The sequence below is a fragment of the Lepidochelys olivacea genome (genome assembly GCF_965140295.1).
Source record: "Lepidochelys olivacea isolate rLepOli2 genome assembly, chromosome: 3".
Classification (NCBI taxonomy): Eukaryota; Metazoa; Chordata; order Testudines; family Cheloniidae; genus Lepidochelys; species Lepidochelys olivacea.
In genome coordinates, this window is record NC_140413.1 from 126,685,008 (window position 1) to 126,706,078 (window position 21,071).

At 41.6% G+C, this 21,071-nt stretch overlaps 1 protein-coding gene across 6 annotated transcripts in view; it reads right to left on the minus strand.

The window, feature by feature from the left end:
- LOC311519028 (uncharacterized protein) overlaps nt 1-21,071 on the minus strand; it is a 101,262-nt gene that overhangs the window by 60,170 nt on the left and 20,021 nt on the right. For all 6 annotated transcript variants that reach the window (XM_084625183.1, XM_084625179.1, XM_084625182.1 and 3 more), the window contains one exon: nt 18,442-18,600. In XM_084625183.1, the coding sequence (XP_084481309.1) occupies nt 18,442-18,600 (159 nt within the window). The remainder of the gene's footprint in view (nt 1-18,441; nt 18,601-21,071) is intronic.

Sequence of the window (21,071 nt, forward strand, 5' to 3'; positions counted from 1 at the left end):
CAAATACTGTTTCAATAGGCTGCTAACTATTTTTTCCATCAATATTATGGACTCAATAGATCATGAACTTAATATTGCCTCATGCACACAGTAGATGCTTTCAAAAGCATTGAAATTAGCACAGAGTGGGATGCACCTTATTCCACAGAACTACTGCCATCTATTGTGTCAACAAGTATTTAGGGAGTCCTTAATCTGCAAAGCACTGACAAAATAATCTAACAAATGTGTTTCAAAGCATGTTTATGAAGCCTCTAATCCATTAATCAGTGGATGTGTGGATTAATTCCGCATACTAAGAATTCTTATGAAATTTCTGATGAAAAATAAAGTTCATTTGTAAGTGCAGAAAACCTGGACATTTAACAATTTTCTTAACTCTTCAAAAGGCACTAACTGCCTGAAAAAAATTCTTTAATACGAGAATTTTTTTTACATCCGATTAAAACTGTGGGGGTAGGGGGAGCTTAATTTTGGTTTTAAAATTCTTTGTTTGACTACAGCCACTGTCTAAAATTTGTTTATTCTCCCTCCCAATAAAAACAACCAACAAACCACACACACACACGGGCAAAAATTGGGGATTGGCCCTGCTTTGAGCAGGGGGTTGGACTAGATGACCTCCTGAGGTCCCTTCCAACACTGATATTCTATGATTCACAGGCTATCCTTATGTGTGCTGAAGTTCAACTCAGAGAGCATTTCTAACACAACAGTATAACAGCAAACACAGGAGTTCATAACAGAAATGTTGAAATAATTTACACTAAAACATCTATGCACATGTGGTCTCCTATAATTATTAGTATATTCTTATGCAGAAGATCTGTGTTTTCCATGAATTTTCATTCTCTGTTTGTTTTCATATTAACCTTATACATTTTGCAGTGCAGAAATATACCCATTTTAATAAATATTTAAGAAGCTATTCATTTTAAGAGTGGAAAAATTAACATAATGCCTATTTTTACAATTTGGGACCCCAACACGACAACATCTGAGAACATAAGACTTGCATTGATCTCTCTAGGAGTGGCATAGGGTGGGGTAAAGTGGGGGTCTATATTTTCCACTCAGTGTATGTAGAAATGTATGGCTTTCATTCACATTAACACTGAGTGGGAAATAGTCACATAAAGCCCCTAATCACTGATGTGTGAATAGAACCCATAATATAAAGCATTAGCATAGTTTTACAAATCTGAATGACAATTTAGTAATTGGATGCAGTGACTTTCCATGGGTTTTTAGGCACATTGGCATGGCAGCATGGGGGAGATAGAACAGAAACAGTCTTGACTGCCTCAGTACAGTGGATAAACAAAGGACATCAGTCTGCAGAGCCATTCATCCAACATTTTCACCAGCAGTTAATTCACTAAAATTAGAAAAAAGGTAAGAAGCCACCACAAGATTCCAGAAACTTTGGACAACATTTATGGCTTAAAAAAAGCTAGAAATTGTTTTTTAAAAAGAAAAATAGATTTATTTAAATGCACAGATTGTTTATTTTTATTTAATAAATATTAAAACCTTAGTTCCCTTAACTAAGTGAAATTCTCATATACCATTATGCTGCAAAATTATTCCCTCAATTATTTTCTGACTCCTTAAGAATACAGGGATGGACCTACACTTTGCTGGGCAATATGCAAAATGACATATACCTATGCTCACATCATCTTGCATGCAATCCCCACTGAGGCAACGGTGAATCTCTGCTCCCAACACCCCTCTCCACATAGTTCCATAGCTTGCAGTGATTCATATATGGGGGCCAAGTAGCCATGATTGGATTCAGAGAGCAACTTTTCAAATGAGTTTTGAGAGAGAGGGGAATTCATTCTCTACTGCAGACAGCCAGCAGAGTCAAATTGCATCATAGAACAAGAAATCTGATAGCGAGCGGACTGGCAGATCAGAGAAGTATATGTGTAGTGAGTGTAGGGCCCCAAGAAGGGGAGAGGCCCTATGTGGCCTGACAAGGCTAAGGCTGGCCTTAAGAAAATACATATATGACTAATTCTACAGACCTGCAGAGTCCTCACTCAGGAAAAATACCATTTGAGTGGGAACTTTCCTGTTAAGGAATGAAGGCATGGGATTATTAGTGAATTAGAACAGCATTTCCATCAGTTCCAGTTGCTAAATGCTTCAGATATTTCAGGTAATATCTTTACACTAATATTTTAATTGATTTGCACAGGCATAAACATGACCGTGCGCGTCAATAAATGCAATCTAAAATTGTTGTGCTCTTCGAGTACAGCCAGCTCTGAATATCACAACTGCAAAACAGAATCATCCATGAACAACTGTACAAAGGAAAACAGAATGAATACAAAAACACTTCCAGAAACAACCTCCATGGAAGAAGGTACTTTAGATATACAGGGGATGAGTGCAGCATAAATACAGGCAGGTTACGCAGATAGAAAACAATATAAAATTGACAGAACACTATTTGCAATTTTTTAAAATGTATTCGCAAAAAGAAGAGGAGGACTTGTGGCACCTTAGAGGCTAACAAATTTATTAGAGTATAAGCTTTCATCAGCTACAGCTCACTTCATCGGATGCATTTTCCACTGAATGCATCCGATGAAGTGAGCTATAGCTCACGAAAGCTTATGCTCAAATAAATGTGTTAGTCTCTAAGGTGCCACAAGTCCTCCTTTTCTTTTTGTGAATAGAGACTAACACAACTGCTACTCTGAAACCTGTTAAAATGTATTGTTAATTTTAAAAAGTGCTGTTAATCACGTTCCAAATTGGTTCTCTTCTCATTGAAAAAATTAATTATGCAGTCATCAGATGGTCACTGTATGTGACTTTACAACTATTACAGGACTTGCCTAGACACAAACTTGCACTGGTTTAACTACAAGTGTATTTTAAAATTGATTCAGGCTTCTCTGCACTAGAGACCTTACAGCAGCACAGCTGTACCAATGCAGCTGCGCCGCTGTAAGATCTCTCATGTAGCTCCCTCCCCTAACATAGTGCTGTTCACACTACCATTTATGTCAGCGAATCCCACATAGCTTGGTGGGGTGTTGTTTTTCACACCCCTAAGAGCTGTGCACACTACCACTTATGCAAGCAAAACTTATGTCGCTCAGGGGTAGTGTAGACATGACCCCAGATAAAGTGAGGCAGACCACTGTGTAGATGCTCTTATTTTAGTTTAAGAGTGGCTTTTATGGATTTAGCTTAAATTAATTGGTTACTAACTTAGGCTAGAAAGAAATAAGCCGTTCCTAAATTGAAGTGTCTACATACGGTTTTTCACTGCAGTACCTAAATAAGTTTTAAATTAAATTGTTGTAATTTTCCTATGTAAATAAGCCATTAGACTCTCCGAAACAAAACTTGCTACTGCAGTCGGGCATATAAACAAAACAAGTTATCCAACTGAAATTTCTTTAAAATTCCTTTCTTATTCATACTTATTGATATTGGGTGTATGCATACTTTGTCACAGCAACAATTCATTATTTCTTTTTCATTTGAAAAAAGATCTGAATTGTTGCACTTTACGATAAATGGTTTTGTTATACAAGTCAAAGTTAAGATTCAGAACATTATGATTAAAGTAGTTTCTTTCCTCTCAGTGGCTATGTGGCTGAAAACATAGTTCCCTGCAGTATTCTCCTGTTAAATGTGGAGAAGTGTTTCCTTTAGAAGAGGAAATTCTCTTAAGGAAGTTGTTTTAAGATAAATAAAAGTTCAGGATGAAGCCAGCAAAAGGTGTGAAGGATTTCTCTTTGATTTCCCAATTTGTGTATTTGGGCTCAGACACAGACTACATTTTATGCACATATTAATAGGATGCTAATAAGGCTACAACTCTACTTTAACATGGACCTGTAGAGACAGCCTGATATGTGGCACCAAAATATATTAACCTTCTTAAGAAGAAACATTTTGTTCCTTTCTTGCAAAAGAGGGAATCAGATCACGCCTTTTTAATTTTGAGTTGAGGAAGTCTTGCAAACGCAGCCTATGAAGTTATTTTGATGTTAAGACTGTTTAGCAATGTCACTGACCAGTTAAAATGGTCTTTGAACATCAAGAGAAAGGAACCAGGTCTGTCTAGAATAAACTTTAGTAGTATATTCTCTTTATCAGTATCATTGTGGACAAGGAAAAGTGCCTAAATTAGGAAACAGGTTTCAGAGTGGTAGCCCTGTTAGTCTGTATCAGCAAAAATAAAATAAAATAAAAAAAAAATGGAGGAATACTTGTGGTACCTTGGAGACTAACAAATTTATCTGGGCATAAGCTTTCATGAGCTTATGCCCAAATACATTTGTTAAATTAGGAAAACCACTTATATCAAAGAGGTCATAAAAACAACACATCAAAATAATGCAGCACTGAAGCTCACAGAACTGTATTTAAATGTTTGCTGAGATCTCAGGGAAAACTTTGGAAAACATTTGATTTAAAGACAATTCTGCTTATGTTTTCTAGATTTCTCTTCCCTTTGGTTGTTTTCTTATAATTCCCTGGGAAATTCACATGAAACCAGGCCTTTGTTCCTCAACAGTTCATTTTATCCTGGCTGGTTACTTTTCAGCTAATAATGCCAATATCTTCTCTTTGGTGACATTATAATCATTTCTACAAAGCCAAAGGTCATGTCACAAAGACAGGATTTTAACATTAAGTAAGGGAATAAACAGAGGGAGTAGATGAAATCTTCAGAAACAAAGATCTTGTTTTCATGCATTTTTCCCTAGCAATACAAACAAAGGAAAGAAAGTCCCAGAGAATATACATCCAGTTTTGCAGTCGTCCAAGAACAGAACTCAGAAACTATATTTAGAGGTACACTGATAATTTAAAAATCATACACTGTTAACAATGTTTTTACCTGTGATATGAACACCCACTTAGATTAGTAAAACTGAAAGATTTTTACAAATCAAAATAGCTTTTTACCATTTACCATTTTACCATTACTGTTTATCTTTTTCATAATTCAACCACCAAAAAATGGAAATCAATTAAGCCAGTTTCACTTTGGCTTATACTCAGTCTCATTTCTCAGATTCTCAGACACTGCAAGGAAAGCATTTATTGCTTTAAAACAAAACAAACCCCCCCACAAAATCATGATTCCATTGGAGTTTAAAAGAAAAAACATGGAAAAACATTATTTGTGGGGTTAGACTATTTATACAAAACCTAACTACTGGATCACATTTACTTCATTAAAACACGAGTAACATTTTCAAATGAACCTAAGTGATTTAGGCACTTTTGAAAATTTTACCTAGTACCAACTGAGCTGATTTCTAACATGGTCTAACCTGGCTAGACATCATGGATGAGGCCAAATGGTGTTAGAACTGTGTTTAAAATGCTGCCCCGGCCCCCTCCCCCCCGTGCTACTAGGGACCTAAATTAGAAGACCTCTCCCCCTCCCCCCCCAAATAAAAGGGTTCTTACATTTTTTCCTATTCACGTTGGCTGGCAAAATCTCGTTAAAGTACAGCAAAAATAGAACAGTATTTAAAATTAGACCTTAATTCATGTGTTAGCTCCATCTATAAAGGATTTAAAAGAAAATTATTGTTCACTGTTTTTCTACTGTGGTAGCCCTAAGAGCCCTAGACACATACACAGCCCCACTGTGCACTATACAACACAGAACAATGTTTTCCAAAGTTCTCCAGAAAACATCAGTAATTCTAAGATTGTGTCCAAGTCTCCATCTACACTATTAAAATAACCACATAACTGAACCATTAGACAAACCATTGCATTAAACAACTATTAAAAATTAAATGTAATAGTTAAACTGTGGGTTAAACTGGGTTAAAATAGACAGAGGAAAACCATGTTATAAACATGTTTTTGTTTAAGCATCTCTCAAAATGAGAACAGTTCTCTAACATGGTTAAAATATGGCTAGAGTACAGTCATGTTATGTTTACTTTTAAGCATTGTTATTTCTGAAGTGCAGATGACAGCTAAGCTTCCTTAATAAAAACTTATTTTCCATGGAAAAAGGAGTTCACTTCAGCCATTAGTTACCTCTAAAGCCAAAACCTGCCATGTTGCGTTTTGGTATTGTTGTTTTTTAAACAATTTAAAAAAAATTAAAATAGTTCTTAAATTTATGGAGTTGCTAAATGGTTTAATACTTCAAGTTTGAATGGCAAATTAGTCAAAACGTACTGAGCCTCTGCATGCTCATCTAATCCCCCTCAAACAAGCAAAGAGGATTGGATTGAAATGCCCCATCTAGTATTATAGTGAAGATGGATATACACATTACTGTTAATCACTTCCTACACCAAGCTGCTTTTAAACCTCATTGGTTAGTCCCACCTGTTGCTAGCAAGGGAACTTCTATAAATGACTCCTGCTTTGAAAACTCCTGTATGCGGTTCTTGTGTAGCAGCCACCAGTTTCTCTTGCTGAGAGAAAAGGGAAGGTGCTATACTGCACATTCAGGGAATCCCAAAGCACTTCACAAAGTAAAGTTTTATGATTTATGCGTCAGTGCTATGACTGGGCCAGTCATGGCAGTGGTCAGACTACAGAACAGGGAAGAGTCAAGCAAATCTGAGGCATCCTGCAAATCTATTCTAGGTTCCCCAGCTGGACAGCCCAAGATTCAGTGTCGGCCTTCTTCTCCCCAACTGCAATGCATGGCATCAGAGTGAGTCTGGGGGATTAGGTCATAGGCACACTAGAGTGTGCCTTTGTGAAAGAATTTAAGGGACAGCAGGAGAAGGGGAACCTGTGAAATACTTCAGCCAGGGCCACGCTAAAAGGGGAGACATCTCAACTCCCCTGGAACAATCAAGTTACACTCTAGAGCTCAGTCAATAAAAAGCAGCCCCATCGCTGGCACTATACACCAGTGGCAGCGAAGCACAAACAAGTCACATCACACCAGCATCTCAGCCTGTCCTTGGTGGAGTGGAGATCCCCCAGGATGAAGGACCTCCATCATCGAAACTATCTTTCAAGAGAATACTAAACTGCATCTCTCTAGGGAGCCCTTCAGACAATAACCCCAGTGTCCTGGCCAATATCCCTAAAGACGGTCCTAAACCAAATGTAACCTACTATGAATGTAAAATTATGAAAAGACAGTTACCTTTTCTGCAACTGGTGTTCTTCGAGATGTGTTGCTCATGTCTATTCCACAATAGGTGTGTGTGCTTGCCACGTGCACCGGTGCTGGAAGTTTTTTCCTTAGCAGTACCTGTGGAGGGGGGCAGCACTCCCTGCGACCCCTGGAGTGGCACCGGCCTGGTGTGGTATAAGGGGAGCTCCGCACTCCCCCCACCCTCAATTCCTTCTTGCCAGACAACTCCGACAGAGGGAAGGAGGATGGGATGTGGAATAGACATGAGCAACACATCTCGAAGAACACCAGTTACAGAAAAGGTAACTGTCTTTTCTTCTTTGAGTGATTGCTCATGTGTATTCCACAATAGGTGATTCCAAGCTATATCTGTTGGAGGTGGGTAGGAGGTCATAAATTCCCGGGACGGAGTACGGCCCTGCCAAACCTGGCGTCATCCCTGGTTTGGGAGACGATCGCATAGTATGAGGTGAACGTGTGAACCTAAGACCACGTAGCGGCCCTACAAATGTCCTGGATGGGGACATGGGCCACGTATAAGGTTGAGGGCAGCGTACCAGTCCCCGGGGTCCAGGGAGGGGATGATAGAGGCCAGTGAGACCATGCAGAACTTGAGCCTCACCATGAACTGGTTTAGATCCTGCAGGTCCAGGATGGGCCTGAGTCTTCCTTTGGCCTTTAGTCGTGACCACGCTGGGAGGAAAGCACACAACCAATTGTAGAAGGGAAGCTTCATTAAGGAGGGGGGGATCTCAGAGGAAAACTGGCAGGGCGCCTCCATCAAAACCTCCTTTTTCCCGACTGTTTGCCCTTGGAGGACCCAGGTTGCGGGGCAGGCCGCAACTGCCTCTAAGGGCGCCTTTTATAGACCCTCAACATGCGATAGGCTGCCTCGTACTTCGGCTGGGTGGCCTGAGCGGGAGACTGCTGCGGCCTAAACTTAGATTTGGCCAGAGCCGGGACATACAGACCCAGAGTCTGGAGGGTCGCATGGGGGTCCTTCATGTCATGCAGCTTTGTATCCATTTGCTCCGCAAACAGAGCTTTGCCGTCAAACGGGAGATCCTGCATGGCAGCCTGTGCTCCACTGGGCAGCCCGGACAGCAGTAGCCACAACGCCCTTCTCATGGACAGCGCCAAGGCCATGGACCGTGCTGCCGTGTCTGCCGCATACGAAGCTGCTTGCAGGGATGCTCTGACAGACGCTGTACCCTCCTCCACCAGCGCCTTGAATGCTTTCTTATCACGCTCCTGGATGGAATGCTCGAACTAGGGCAGGGAACCCCACAAATTGAATTCGTACCTGCCCAGGAGTGCCTGTGGTTTGCCACCCGCAATTAAAAACTCGAGGGAGACTAAAGCCTTCTCCCGAAAGAGTCGAGCTTTTGCGATTCTTTATTTTTCGGGGTAGGGGCTGGTTGGCCCTGCCGCTCCCTGTGGTTGATGACTCAACCACCAGGGAGTTGGGTGCCAGGTGGGCGTAGAGGTACTCGTGCCCTTTAGTGGGTACAAAGTACGTGAGTTCTGCCTTCTTAGAGATGGGGGCCAGCAAGCCGGTGTTTGCCACAAGACATTTGAAATTTTTGCCACTCCTTTGTGGAGGGGCAAAGCTACCCTGCCCGGTGCCGAAGAGGACAGCACGTTGAACAGGGAGTCTGAGGGTACCTTCAACTCCTCTACCTGGAGGTGGAGGTTTGATGCCACCCTTTTACAGATTCATAGATTCATAGATATTTAGGTCAGAAGGGACCAAGATGATCATCTAGTCTGACCTCCTGCACAATGCAGGCCACAGAATTTCACCCACCATTCCTGCAAAAAACCTCACACCTATATCTGTGCTATTGAAGTCCTCAAATCACAGTTTAAAGACTTCAAGGAGCAGAGAATCCTCCAGCAAGTGACCCATGCCCCATGCTACAGAGGAAGGCAAAAAACCTCCAGGGCCTCTTCCAATCTGCCCTGGAGGAAAATTCCTTCCCGACCCCAAATATGGCGATCAGCTAAACCCTGAGCATATGGGCAAGATTCACCAGCCAGATACTACAGAAAATTCTTTCCTGGGTAACTCAGATCCCACCCCATCTAATATCCCATCACAGGCCATTGGGCCTATTTACCATGAATATTTAATTACCAAAACCATGTTATCCCATCATACCATCTCCTCCATAAACTTATCGAGTTTAATCTTAAAGCCAGACAGATCTTTTGCCCCCACTGCTTCCCTTGGAAGGCTATTCCAAAACTTCACTCCTCTGATGGTTAGAAACCTTCGTCTAATTTCTAGTCTAAATTTCCTGGTGGCCAGTTTATATCCATTTGTTCTTGTGTCCACATTGCTACTGAGCTTAAATAATTCCTCTCCCTCTTCCTCTCTGGTATTTATCCCTCTGATATATTTATAGAGAGCAGTCATATCTCCCCTCAACCTTCTTTTAGTTAGGCTAAACAAGTTTTTGATGGGCCCTAAAGTCCTCCTGTGGGACACATCTGGGCAGGGCGAGGAGGCCGGCACGGTGCTCTTGGTGTCCGCCGGCACCGGAGGATGCACCACTTGGTCAGACTCCGGGCATGGTGCCGAGGACGTATGTCCCACCTACCCCCTTCTCGGAGGTCTGGAGAGGGAGGCCGACGGTGCCTCTGGGGCGAGTGGGCTCCCACCGGGGGCTGTGTCGGGGCCACGGTGCCCACTGGTACCATTGGGCCGGCCACGGGGCCCGGGGCCACTGAAGCCTGGCTGGCCTGTCCCATAGAAGGGCGACTATAAGCGGAGGCCGGGCTGACGAACAACCTGCCGCTGTATGGGGTCTGGGAGGAACAGTGGGGCCGGGAGTGACGTCGCCCATGGGACTGCGATCTTGATGCGGAGGACCAGTACCGTCTGTAGCTGCTGCTCCGCGATCGGCTCCGAGGGGCAAACCTGTGACTGCGAGGTGCCGGTGATCGATGCCCTGGGCTGCAGAGGCAATGCCTTGGAGGACTCTTGGAGTGGGATTCTGAGTGGGAACAGCATCGACGTCCGTGCCATGACTGGCCATGGTAATCCCTATGAGATGAGGACCTCTGGCAACATCTGCTTCGGTCTCGTTGGTACTCACTCTGTGACGCGGAGTGGTGCCGAGAGTTTCGGTCGGACGGCACCCATCCAGACAGTCTGGTGGGAGTTGAGGGCGATCCACGCGGACTACGCCCTGAACTGTTGCTGGGCAACGAACGGCGTTGGGAACGTTCCCTGGAATGAGACCGGTGCTGAGCTGGGGGCGACTGCGGAGAACCCAGCGGTGGCTTGCTCCTGCAGCATGGTGCTGACGCTGGTGGCGCTCCTGGTACCAGCATGGACATGACGTCCCAGGCCGCCTACAGGGCCTCCCATGTTTCCGAAGCAGCCGGGCTACTCCACTCTAGTGAGTTGGAGGCCTAGAGGCCGGAGGGAATCGAGGACTGCCTGACATGGGTCTAGTCTCTGCCCCTGGTTTCCCTCGGTGCCGCTGCAAAGAAGGTGTTTCCTTTGCCTTCTTATGCCCCGTGTATGGGGAGCGGTGCCGACTGGTCGAAGGCACCGGAAGGTCGCTGCCCATCGATGCTGCGGTGCCCGGTGCCAACTCAGAATGGTGCACCGGAGTAGGGGTCAGCACCAACTCCATCAGAATAGCTTGGAGCCTAATCTCTCAGTCCGAGGTGTAAATGACTTGCAAATCTTGCAAGGATCGCTGATATGGGTTTCTCCCAAACAGCGTAAACAGTCTGCGGGTGGGTCACTCCTTGGCATAGATCGCCTACAAGTGTCACATGACTTAAAACCCGGGGCGCAGGGCATGCCCTGGTCCGGGCACTCTAACTGAACAGCTAACTAACTACAGATACTAGCACTGAACGAACAAAAAGTTCTGGGGACGAGCTACAGCAAAGCTGGAGCAGAGTAGTTCCGATGCACCTTCACGGGTGGCAAGAAGGAACTGAGGGTGGGGGGAGTGCGCAGCTCCCCTTATACCACACCATGGAGGAGCCACTCCAGGGGTTACTGGGATGTTCCCCCTATGGGTACTGCTAGGGGAAAAACTTCTGGCACCGGTGCACTAGCGAGTATGCACACCTATTGTGGAATACACATGAGCAATCACTCGAAGAAGAATGCCCAGTTTCCCCCAAAGGTTTGCCAGCTATTCAAGTGAACCTAAGCAGAGTTTCAAGTGAGCGTCTCCCCCCGCCACACACACACACACACAAATTGTGTGTGTGAACCATGCAAAACTCATTGGTTTCAGTCAAGTTTGTTTTGAATTTGGGGTCATTAGAGCGCCAAGTGAAACTTCAGGGATGTGAAGTTCAAACCGTGTGAACCAGAACTAGCAAGTCTGGCATAGCTCTACTTCTAGAGCGCAAGGCTCTCTCCTAGGAGCTGTTAGTGAGTGCATAGTGTGTGCCATACCTGCTCACCTAATCCCATCTGACTGCTTTGTGGGATACTTTTAAAACCATTAGATGCCTAAAGGAAGAACATACTTGTCTTTAGAATAAAAGTTCTTCTCCTGTTTCTCTCATCCCTTCCTTCCCCACACCAGTCCCACTTTACACTTCACTTCCCTCTCTCACTTCCCTCAGCTCCCTAACTTCTCTTGCCCCAACTCTCATTCCAACAGCGCCAGAACAGGTTCCTCTGAGCCTCACATTCCCTACCTGCCAAGCTCTTCAGCAGCTCCCATAAACTCCGGAGTTCTGATGCAGAAGAACAGTTTTGCACTGACTGGTGTCCTAATGGTAAAATGGTCCACATGGCTCCTTCTAATCCCATTGGAGTAGGGATTGCTCCTGCAGTCAGGACTCTTCTCACTAGGCCTAGCGCCTGACTCAGCAGCTATAAACATGCTTCACCAGCAGACTTGGTAGTGTGAGAAATACCATAGGAAGCTTGGAAGCAGTCTTGCCAATAATCATGTCCTTTTCAGGATAATTGTGTCAATCATAAATTATATGAAAGACACTCAGATCTGTATGGCTGGCAAGTAATGGCAGGGTTGCTACTCTTTAGTTTATTCACGCTGGGCAGAGTCACATGTTTAGTGATAACTTTGTTTTTATTCCCACCATCAAAATACTTGTTTTAGATAGGGTGACCAGATGTCCTGTTTTTATAGGGACAGTCCCGTTTTTGGGGACTTTTTTTTTTAATGTAGGAGCCTATTACTCACTACCCCTGTCCTGTTTTCTCACAGTTGCTATCTCGTCACCCTAGTTTTAGAGCAAGATCTGGGACCAGAGGAAGAGTACCTAAATCATCTCCCTTATGGAAACAGCCTGTATATTTCAAACAAGATGACATCAGTATGATTTATAAAAAAAACAAACAAAACAAAACAAAAAAACCCCAACCAAAAACAAAAAAACCCAAACACCTGTGAATTTAAAGAGAAAATTAAGTCCTTTCTATTACCTATGGCTAGAAAACTGCTACCAAAACTATTTCTGAGAGAATATTTTTAATGAAAAATCATAAGGAAAATTGGTCCAATTTTTCATTCAACACTACTTTCCATAGATGTTTTAAACCAACATAGAGGACTGACTAGAAAGCTACATTCCTAGTATACAACTCTACAGACTGATTTAAAATGGCTACAGAAAAGTTATCATTCTTTATGGATTGCAATAGACTTTCCATATGGGCAGACTCTCCCATAGTTTTTGTTTTTAACTTGGTTGTATTCTCTCTTTTTGGAAGGTAAAAATTCAACAGCACTGTCAGAACTAAGCTAATGATTGATGCTTCCTGAAATGGTAGCCATCTTGTAAATTGGGAAGGAACCATTTCATTCAACCTGCCAAAGCCCAAACATGAGAGAGACCAAGTTGGGCTTAATAGACTCAAAATAAGGGACATATGATTATTAGGGCTGTCAATGATGAAAAAAATTAATTGAGCTGTTAAACAATAATATCCAAAAATATTTAAACAAATAGTATTCTGTTTTCTATATTTTCAAATATATTGATTTCAATTACAATACAGAATACGAAGTGTACAGTGCTCACTTTATATTTATTTTTATTACAAATATTTGCATTGGAAACAACAAAAGAAATAGTATTTTTTATTTCACCTAGTACAAGTACTGTAGTACAATTTCTTTATCATGAAAGTTGAACTTACAAATGTAGGATTATGTACATAAAAATAACTGCATTCAAAAATAAAACAATGTAAAAACTTTAGAGCCTACAAGTGCAGTCAATCCTACTTCTTGTTCATCCAATTGCTCAAACAAGTTTGTTTACATTTGTGGAGATAATGCTGCCCGCTTCTTGTTTCAATGTCACCTGAAGGTGAGAACAGGCGTTTGCATGGCATTGTTGTAGCCAGTGTCACAAGATATTTACGTGTCAGATGCGATAAAGATTCTTATGTCCCTTCATGCTTCAACCACCATTCCAGAGGACGTGCGTCCATGCTGATGACGGGTTCTGCTCGATAACGATCCAAAGCAGTACAGACCGACGCATGTTCATTTTCATCATTTGAGTCAGATGCCACCAGCAGAAGACTGATTTTCTTTTTTGGTGGTTCTGGGTTCTGTAGTTTCCACATCAGAGTGTTGCTCTTTTAAGACTTCTGAAAGCATGCTCCACACCTTGCCCCCTCCGATTTTGGAAGGCACTTCAGATTCTTAAATTTTGGGTTGAGGACTGTAGTTATCTTTAGAAATCTCACACTGGTACCTGCTTTGCATTTTGTCAAGTGTTCTTAAAATGAACATGTGCTGGGTCATCATAAAAGACCGCTATAACATGAAATATATGGCAGAATGCATGTGAAACAGAACAGAAGACATACAATTCTCCCCGCGCAAAAGAGTTCAGTCACAAATTTAATTAACACATTATTTATTTAATGAGCATCATCAGCATGGAAGCATGTCCTCTGGAATGGTGGCCGAAGAATGAAGGGGCATACGAATGTTTAGCATATCTGGCGCATAAATACTGTACCTTGCAATGCTGGCTAAAAAAGTGCCACGTGAACGCCTGTTCTCACTTTCAGATGACATTGTAAATAAAAAGCAGAAGGTATTATCTCCCATAAATGTAAACAAACATGTTTCTCTTAGCGATTGGCTAAACAAGAAATAGGGCTGAGTGGATTTGTAGGCTCTAAAGTTTTACATTGTTTTGTTTTTGAGTGCAGTTATGTAACAAAAATATTTCTACATTTGTAAGTTGCACTTTCATGATAAAGAATTGCACTGCAGTACTTGTATGCTGTGAATGGAAAAATATTTCTTTTATCATTTTTACAGTAAAAAGAAAAGGAGTACTTGTGGCACCTTAGAGACTAACCAATTTATTTGAGCACAAGCTGTCGTGAGCTACAGCTCACTTCATTGGATGCAATTTTTTATTAATAAAAATAATAAAGTGAACACTGTACACTTTGTATTCTGTGTTGTAATTGAAATCAATATTTTGAAAATGTAAAACACATCCAAAATATTTAATAAATTTCAATTGGTATTCTATTAATAGTTTAATAGTGCAATTAAAACTGTAATTAGTCCAGATTAATTTTTTTTTAGTTAATGGCGTGAGTTAACTGCGATTAATCGAAAGCCCTAAAGATTATCTATTCAGGAAGCTGGAAAGGACGCAGGATTCACTGCTTTAGTATAAATCACTTCAGTTTCATGATTTTTCATTGCTGATAAATGAGCGCTGGGGTCAAAGGAAGGAAATAACAAAAATAATAAGACCAAAGTCTCTGGCCTATTGTGGAAAAACTCCACTGAAGTCACTGGCACTGTGCCCATTGACACTAGCAGAGAATTTGGACCTCAATATGACAACCTGTTACAGGAAAATCTAAGCCTCTGATTAAATAGTTTAAATTGCTCAGAATATTTCTGTAACAGTGTCATGTGCTCCTGTAAGAATGATTGCAATTTCATAAACATGTCTGTTTTATTGTCTCCAGATAGTCTTGAAAGAACAGTAGCGTAAATTCCCACACACAGTTTTAACCTGTTAACACCAAACGGACCTAATACAAGCACCATCTAATGAAGCTTGTGATCATGCAGTTACGGAGGGTGGCGGGGGGGACCTCACTGCTGCCTGCTTGTTTTGACTTCAACTTGGTAGGGACCCTATGCATAAATAATGCTACAAGTTCACATGCAACAATAAAACATTGTATTTCCTAGCATAGCATTGTCACTTGGTTTCAGTTTTTTGGGATCCCAGTTTCACCAGTACACTCCCACATCCTGCTAGTAGGATAATTCAGCTATCCTGAAAATTATTATTAAATTATATTTTATTGCAATGGTGCCTCAGGACCCCAATCATAAACCAGGATCCCACTGTGCTAGGATCTTGCAAGCACACAAGAGACAGTCCCTGCCCAGTGCACTGTCATCACAGCACAACACAATTTTCACATCATCGTGTGTTACAACACGTGAAATAACAGGCTAGACTGTGGACCCCTTACTGATAAAAGAAGCAGGTATGTCTACACTGTGTTTTAAAACCCTCAGTAGTGAGTCTCAGAGCTCGCACTACAGCAGTAAACTGCTGTGGAGACATTTGGGCTCTGGCTAGAGTTTGGGCTCTAAAGCCCAGGGAGGAAGGTGGGTTTCAGAGCCTGATTCATCAGTGCAGGATAAACAGCTGCTCAAAAATGCTCTTTCTACAATTCTTCTTCCCCATCTAGCTTCTGAGGGATTACCAAGATCCAGAACTCACTTGCCACCTCAGTTTCACTTTCTCAGCTTGACATGCAACCTTGAGAAATAAACTGGTCTTCTGTTTAAGGCAGCAGTGTTCTCTAGTGCTTAAGGTGAAAATGACATGCTCAGCAGTGAAGATTCAGGGGGATAGCTCCTATTTATTTATTTTTAAAATCAGAAGAGGAATGTAAGTCCTCCCAACAACCTCTCACAGATCCACAAGCACTGCTGATGGGGACTCCAGGAAAGAAGCCCCATTAGTAATGAGTGGGTAGCAAATTCCCAGTATCCACATCTGGGGAGCTGCAACCTATGGAAACTGGTTTTTGTGGACCAGCTGTGATTTCTAGGCATTGCAACAGAATTCTGCCTAGTTTCAAAGTCTAGTTAAATTTGCTAATTGACAAAAATGTCTTTAGCTCTCACATGTACAAACCCAAGTGTTTAAATGCAAAGACATGAATACTTAACGATATTGTAAATCTTACATTAACAAAACACACAGCACAATCTCTGCTGGCATAACTGATTTGAATTTAATAGAAGCTGTTGGGTCCTCAACACTTTTGAAAGACAGGCCATTTATGTAGGTGCCTAAGCAAGTGTTGAGGACCCAACATACATAGCCTTTAAAGTCATCTGCAAAGGAAAGACCACTGGGTTTGTACTGCATAAGCAGGTGTTTACTTTAACACACAGTCCACAAATAAGGCAAAGTCCAAAATGACCACTCTTTCTGGGGTTTGGATTTGTTGGATTATTGTTGATTTTTTATTATCCCTCAGTATTACATCATAGGGATTTTTTTTTAAAGTCTTTGCAACATACAAGATCTTTAAGCATAAGAAAACTGCTGTCTAAAATGTATCCCCTTGAGTTACCAATAAATCTTGAGCACAAACAGACGCTATAGGTTTGGGTTGTCAGATGTTGTGTTAAACCATCTGCAGAACTGAATTTTAGGTGCTCAAATGTTATAAAGAAGCAAAAAAAAAAAAAAGATTGTACATACAAAGGATAAGAAATGTGGGTACCTTTAATGACTACGTGAGGGCCTGAAAAGTGATTTTATTGGTTCACATGCATTGTCCTCTTTTCTTTTGAATGACTTTGGAAATGAGAGAGAGAGTACTTAACAGTAACTGTTGCTCTTCAAAGGTCACCTCCATGCATTCATAGTACACGCCCGCCTTCCCCTCTGTTTTGGAATCCTATATAATGTCAGGACTCCACAGGTAGGGAGGCGCATTCCCTTTGCAGAATAGGGCAAGAAGTTCAACTTCACGCAAGATCTCTTTTGCGCAATCCTCCCCCCATCAACACACACAGCTTTTCAAGGCAGTTCCACAGCTCAACACCAAGAACACAATATCCCACAAGTGCGAATGCACAGAGGCAATTCTCAAAGAAGAGTAAGTCACACACAGATATTACATTTCCCTGTGATGCCTAAAAACCAACTCCCAAAAATTTACGCATCTCTCTCAAGTCTTCCAGCATCATAAGGGACCATCCTCCTCATTTCAGTTTACATCTGTTTTATTTCATGTGTCATAGGAGAGCAAGGAGATCATTTGTTTTTTCCACAAATCAGAATTTTGTGATTGCTACATTAGAAAAATAAATTTGTTTTAAACATTTTGATATTTCTTAAAATATTTTAGTCCTAATTTCCTCTGAAAGTGGCTGTCCTATACTTGGATTTTATAGTACTAGCCTATTCAAATACACACTTTTTAGCCTTATTTACACGGACCTCGCTCTTAGAATGTCCCATTCTTGCATCATCACCAGTTCAGCTCCACTGGTGGTACCAACAGGGAGAGCTCCAGAGTAATTAACGTGTAAGCTCAGAATAGACACAGCCTTACTTTTGTGGCTTGTGTTCCACATTAAAGAATAAGAAGATTAAAAGCACAGTAGGTGATTGTGCTTGGGATTCAGCATCCATTAAACTACCTGGCAGTGTTGCTTTAAAGTAAAGTCCAAATTTTAGTTTTTACATAAAACAGGGGGGAGGCAAGGAGGGTGCTTTATAAAAGCTAACATTTAATGGATTTAATTAAATATCAATACATTCTAGCAAGTGACTTACTGAAAGAAAAAGTGAAATGCACTAATTTGTTTTCATACACCAAAAATGGTGAAAACTAAGCCAGCTTTCTAAGAATCTTTTGTCTTTACTCATCAATAATTATTAGTGACTCAGGCAAGGACTTTTTTTAAAAGAGGATTATTTTTAATCTCACTGTGTTCTTAAGAACATTTTCCAGTTTAATCAGTCATTTTTCTTCTTGCAACAAGCTCACTTTCCAGGAGAAAATCCTGAGTTTGAAACTTTCAATAATTCCCCACCAACAGACCAACTTGCCCACCCTCCCATGAAAGGAGGGGATTTATAGTTAAATTGTATTAATGCTAATGGGTGTTATTCACATAAACCCTGCATATTAATACTAGAAAAGACAACTCCTACAATTTCAAAAGGGTATGGGGAAAAAAAATCTCTTAAATTTTCCAGTCAAGCCTTATATTTCTTTCTAAACATTTCCCTATATTTTCAGTAGGCAAATCCCCCTTCTTTTCCCTCAAAATAAAAATTCATACCTTTTTTCTTCCTTGCTGTTCAAGAGTTTGCTTGAAGTTGAGATCAGACATTTGGATCTGAATTCGTTGCTTTTGAACTTTCTTGTTCAACAAATCCCTGTAACGCACATACATGGCATTTCTCAGCCTGTATAGATTTTTGTAGTTTTCAAGATGGCGCTGGAAGAAAATATTCACATGAATTTGGGGTTTGGGTTTGTTTATTTTTTGTTAAATGTGTATTTTCTTTCCACCTTTCCACTAACCACTTCCATTTCCAAAATAACTGGACATGGACTTTCCTGATCAGAATATAGGCTCACTTGTAGAGTTGTGCAGGAACCAGATTTTTTGCTTCAGAGAAAGAGTTTTGCAATTTTGAATTTTTTTCCGTTCTGGAACAGAATGAAGCTTTTTTTTTTTTTTTTTTTTTTTTTTTGAGATTTCCCATTAATCAAATTTTCAAAAAACCCCTGCAATGTGAAACAATGTTTTGATCATCCCAATGTGGACTCGTCTCATTTTATAAAAAAAAGATCAGTCATTTTGAAACAGAAAAATCAAAAATGCTCCATTCCAAAAAGGTTAAAATGCAGCGTATCAGAATGACATTCAAATTCACTTTCAACGAATCTGCATTTTCCAACCAGCTCTACTCATTTCTGTTCTAAGTACAGACATCAGAAACACTACAAACAGGGAATGGAGTCAGAATCCATGTGCTGAGTGGGATCCCTAACTCCCAGATGAGGAGGGACTGGGAGTGAAGGAGAGAACATCTTGCATTGCTAGCAAAGAAGTCATTATGGGCATCCATCTGCTGTGAGGGAGGGATGATACTTGTGATTGTGTTTAGGTGGATATCAACAGGAAAGAAGAAGTTGGGAGGGGGGTGACGAGAACATGTCCTTCTCATCTAATGGCTGTATCGATAGTATTTCTCTCTGCAATCCCCTCTAGCAGAGGCATTGGCTCTTCCAATTCTGCACTGAAATCCTGTGCAATCTCACTGATTTCAACAGGATGTAAATCAGCACAGAATTTGGTCCCTGAAGTAAGCTGGTAGGCACCACTAGAAGTTACATTCAGTCCTCATTTGAAAGCAAGGAGGAAAAGAAGGCTCCTGGGCCCTGGAACTCCTGGAAAGATGGAAGAAAAAGACAAGGAAGTTATGAAGTGACTGCAGCAGCACCACCATTGTAGTTTAAACAATTACAATAAACGCTTTTTTATCCTGCATGTTGGAGGAATGGGGGGTGTTGGTAAGTGAAAAATTCCAGTCAACTAAGAGGAAAGGAGTTTGGGTGCAGGGTTGGGAGTTTGGGTATGGGAAGGGGCTTGGGGCAGGGGGTTGAGGTGCCGGATCCGGGGGGTGCTCCCCTTGGGCAGCTCCCCGCAAGTGGCAACCTGTCCCTGCTGCTCTTAGGCAGCTCTGCATGCTGCCCCCACCCAGACTGCTGGCTCTGCAGCTCCCATTGGCTGGGAACCGCAGCCAATAGGAGCTGCGGGCGCAGCGCTTGCAGCGGACGCAGCGCACAGAGCCGCCTAGCCGCACTTCCACCTAGGAGCAGTAGAGATACGTTGCCGCTTCTGGGGAGCCAGGAGGAGCCAGGCTGGGAACCTGCCAGCCCCATGCCAACTAGACTATAAACCGAACTTTCTATGAAGATTAAAAATGCCAGTTTATAGAGCTTTCCAGTTGGTACAGGGCTGATAACACACCTTTTACTGTATTTAAAACCTGTCAAAGCTTTTGATGAAACATTCCTAGAAGGCTGAGAAATAGTTCAGCAGAAAGAGGGGCGATTGCTGCTGTGAAAACAGAGAAGCATATTCTGCAGTGCTGACTGGAAGGGGCTGACTTCACATTTCGCCTCCACAACCCTCCAGCAGTGGATGAATTCTAATCCACATATCTAAGCATCTTTTTTTATGCAGTACCTGGATTAAGGCGCAGGCACCAACATTCAGCAATGATTCCTGTCATAAGACATCTTCAGAGTGACTAGCTTCACAAAGCATCAGAGAGAAAGAGACACCTGTAATCATGCTCTTTTAAAGAAGCTTTTGATGTGACAAATAAAACCAAGAGAATGGAGAAGAAAAAGAGAACAAGTCACAAGTTTGGGGGGGGGGGGTTTGTTTGTTTTTTATAAGCAGTTTCAGTTTAGGCTCATTCTGGAGACCATCTGGAAAAATCTTATTAAAAAAAATAAAAAGCCCTTTGCTATTTTAATAGTTGTTTTGTGTATCCTTACTTGCTTTATAGAGTCTTTAAATTAAAGGTGTGGGGGGAGAGACACAATGAAAGACAAAGATCTTTGAAATATTTAGGAATTTCTTATGATGGTAAAATACAGCTAAGGAAATGGACATAAGACAGGGCATGCGAGTTAACACTTTTTAAAATACTTCCTTACTCCAGGATCTTTTGGGCTTCTTGGGAAAAGTTTTAGTAGAACTTTCATTCAAATCAATTGACTGCCGGGACTTACAGGGCTGCGCTTGAAACACTCATTATTTGGATGCTCTAGGTATGAGTCAGATTTTTTTTTTTCAAATGAAAATCAAAGTGCCAGCAAGTCACTATACGGAATACCCCATAAAAAGAGAGCATACTGTGTATGGAAAAAAGTGACTTGCCATCAACT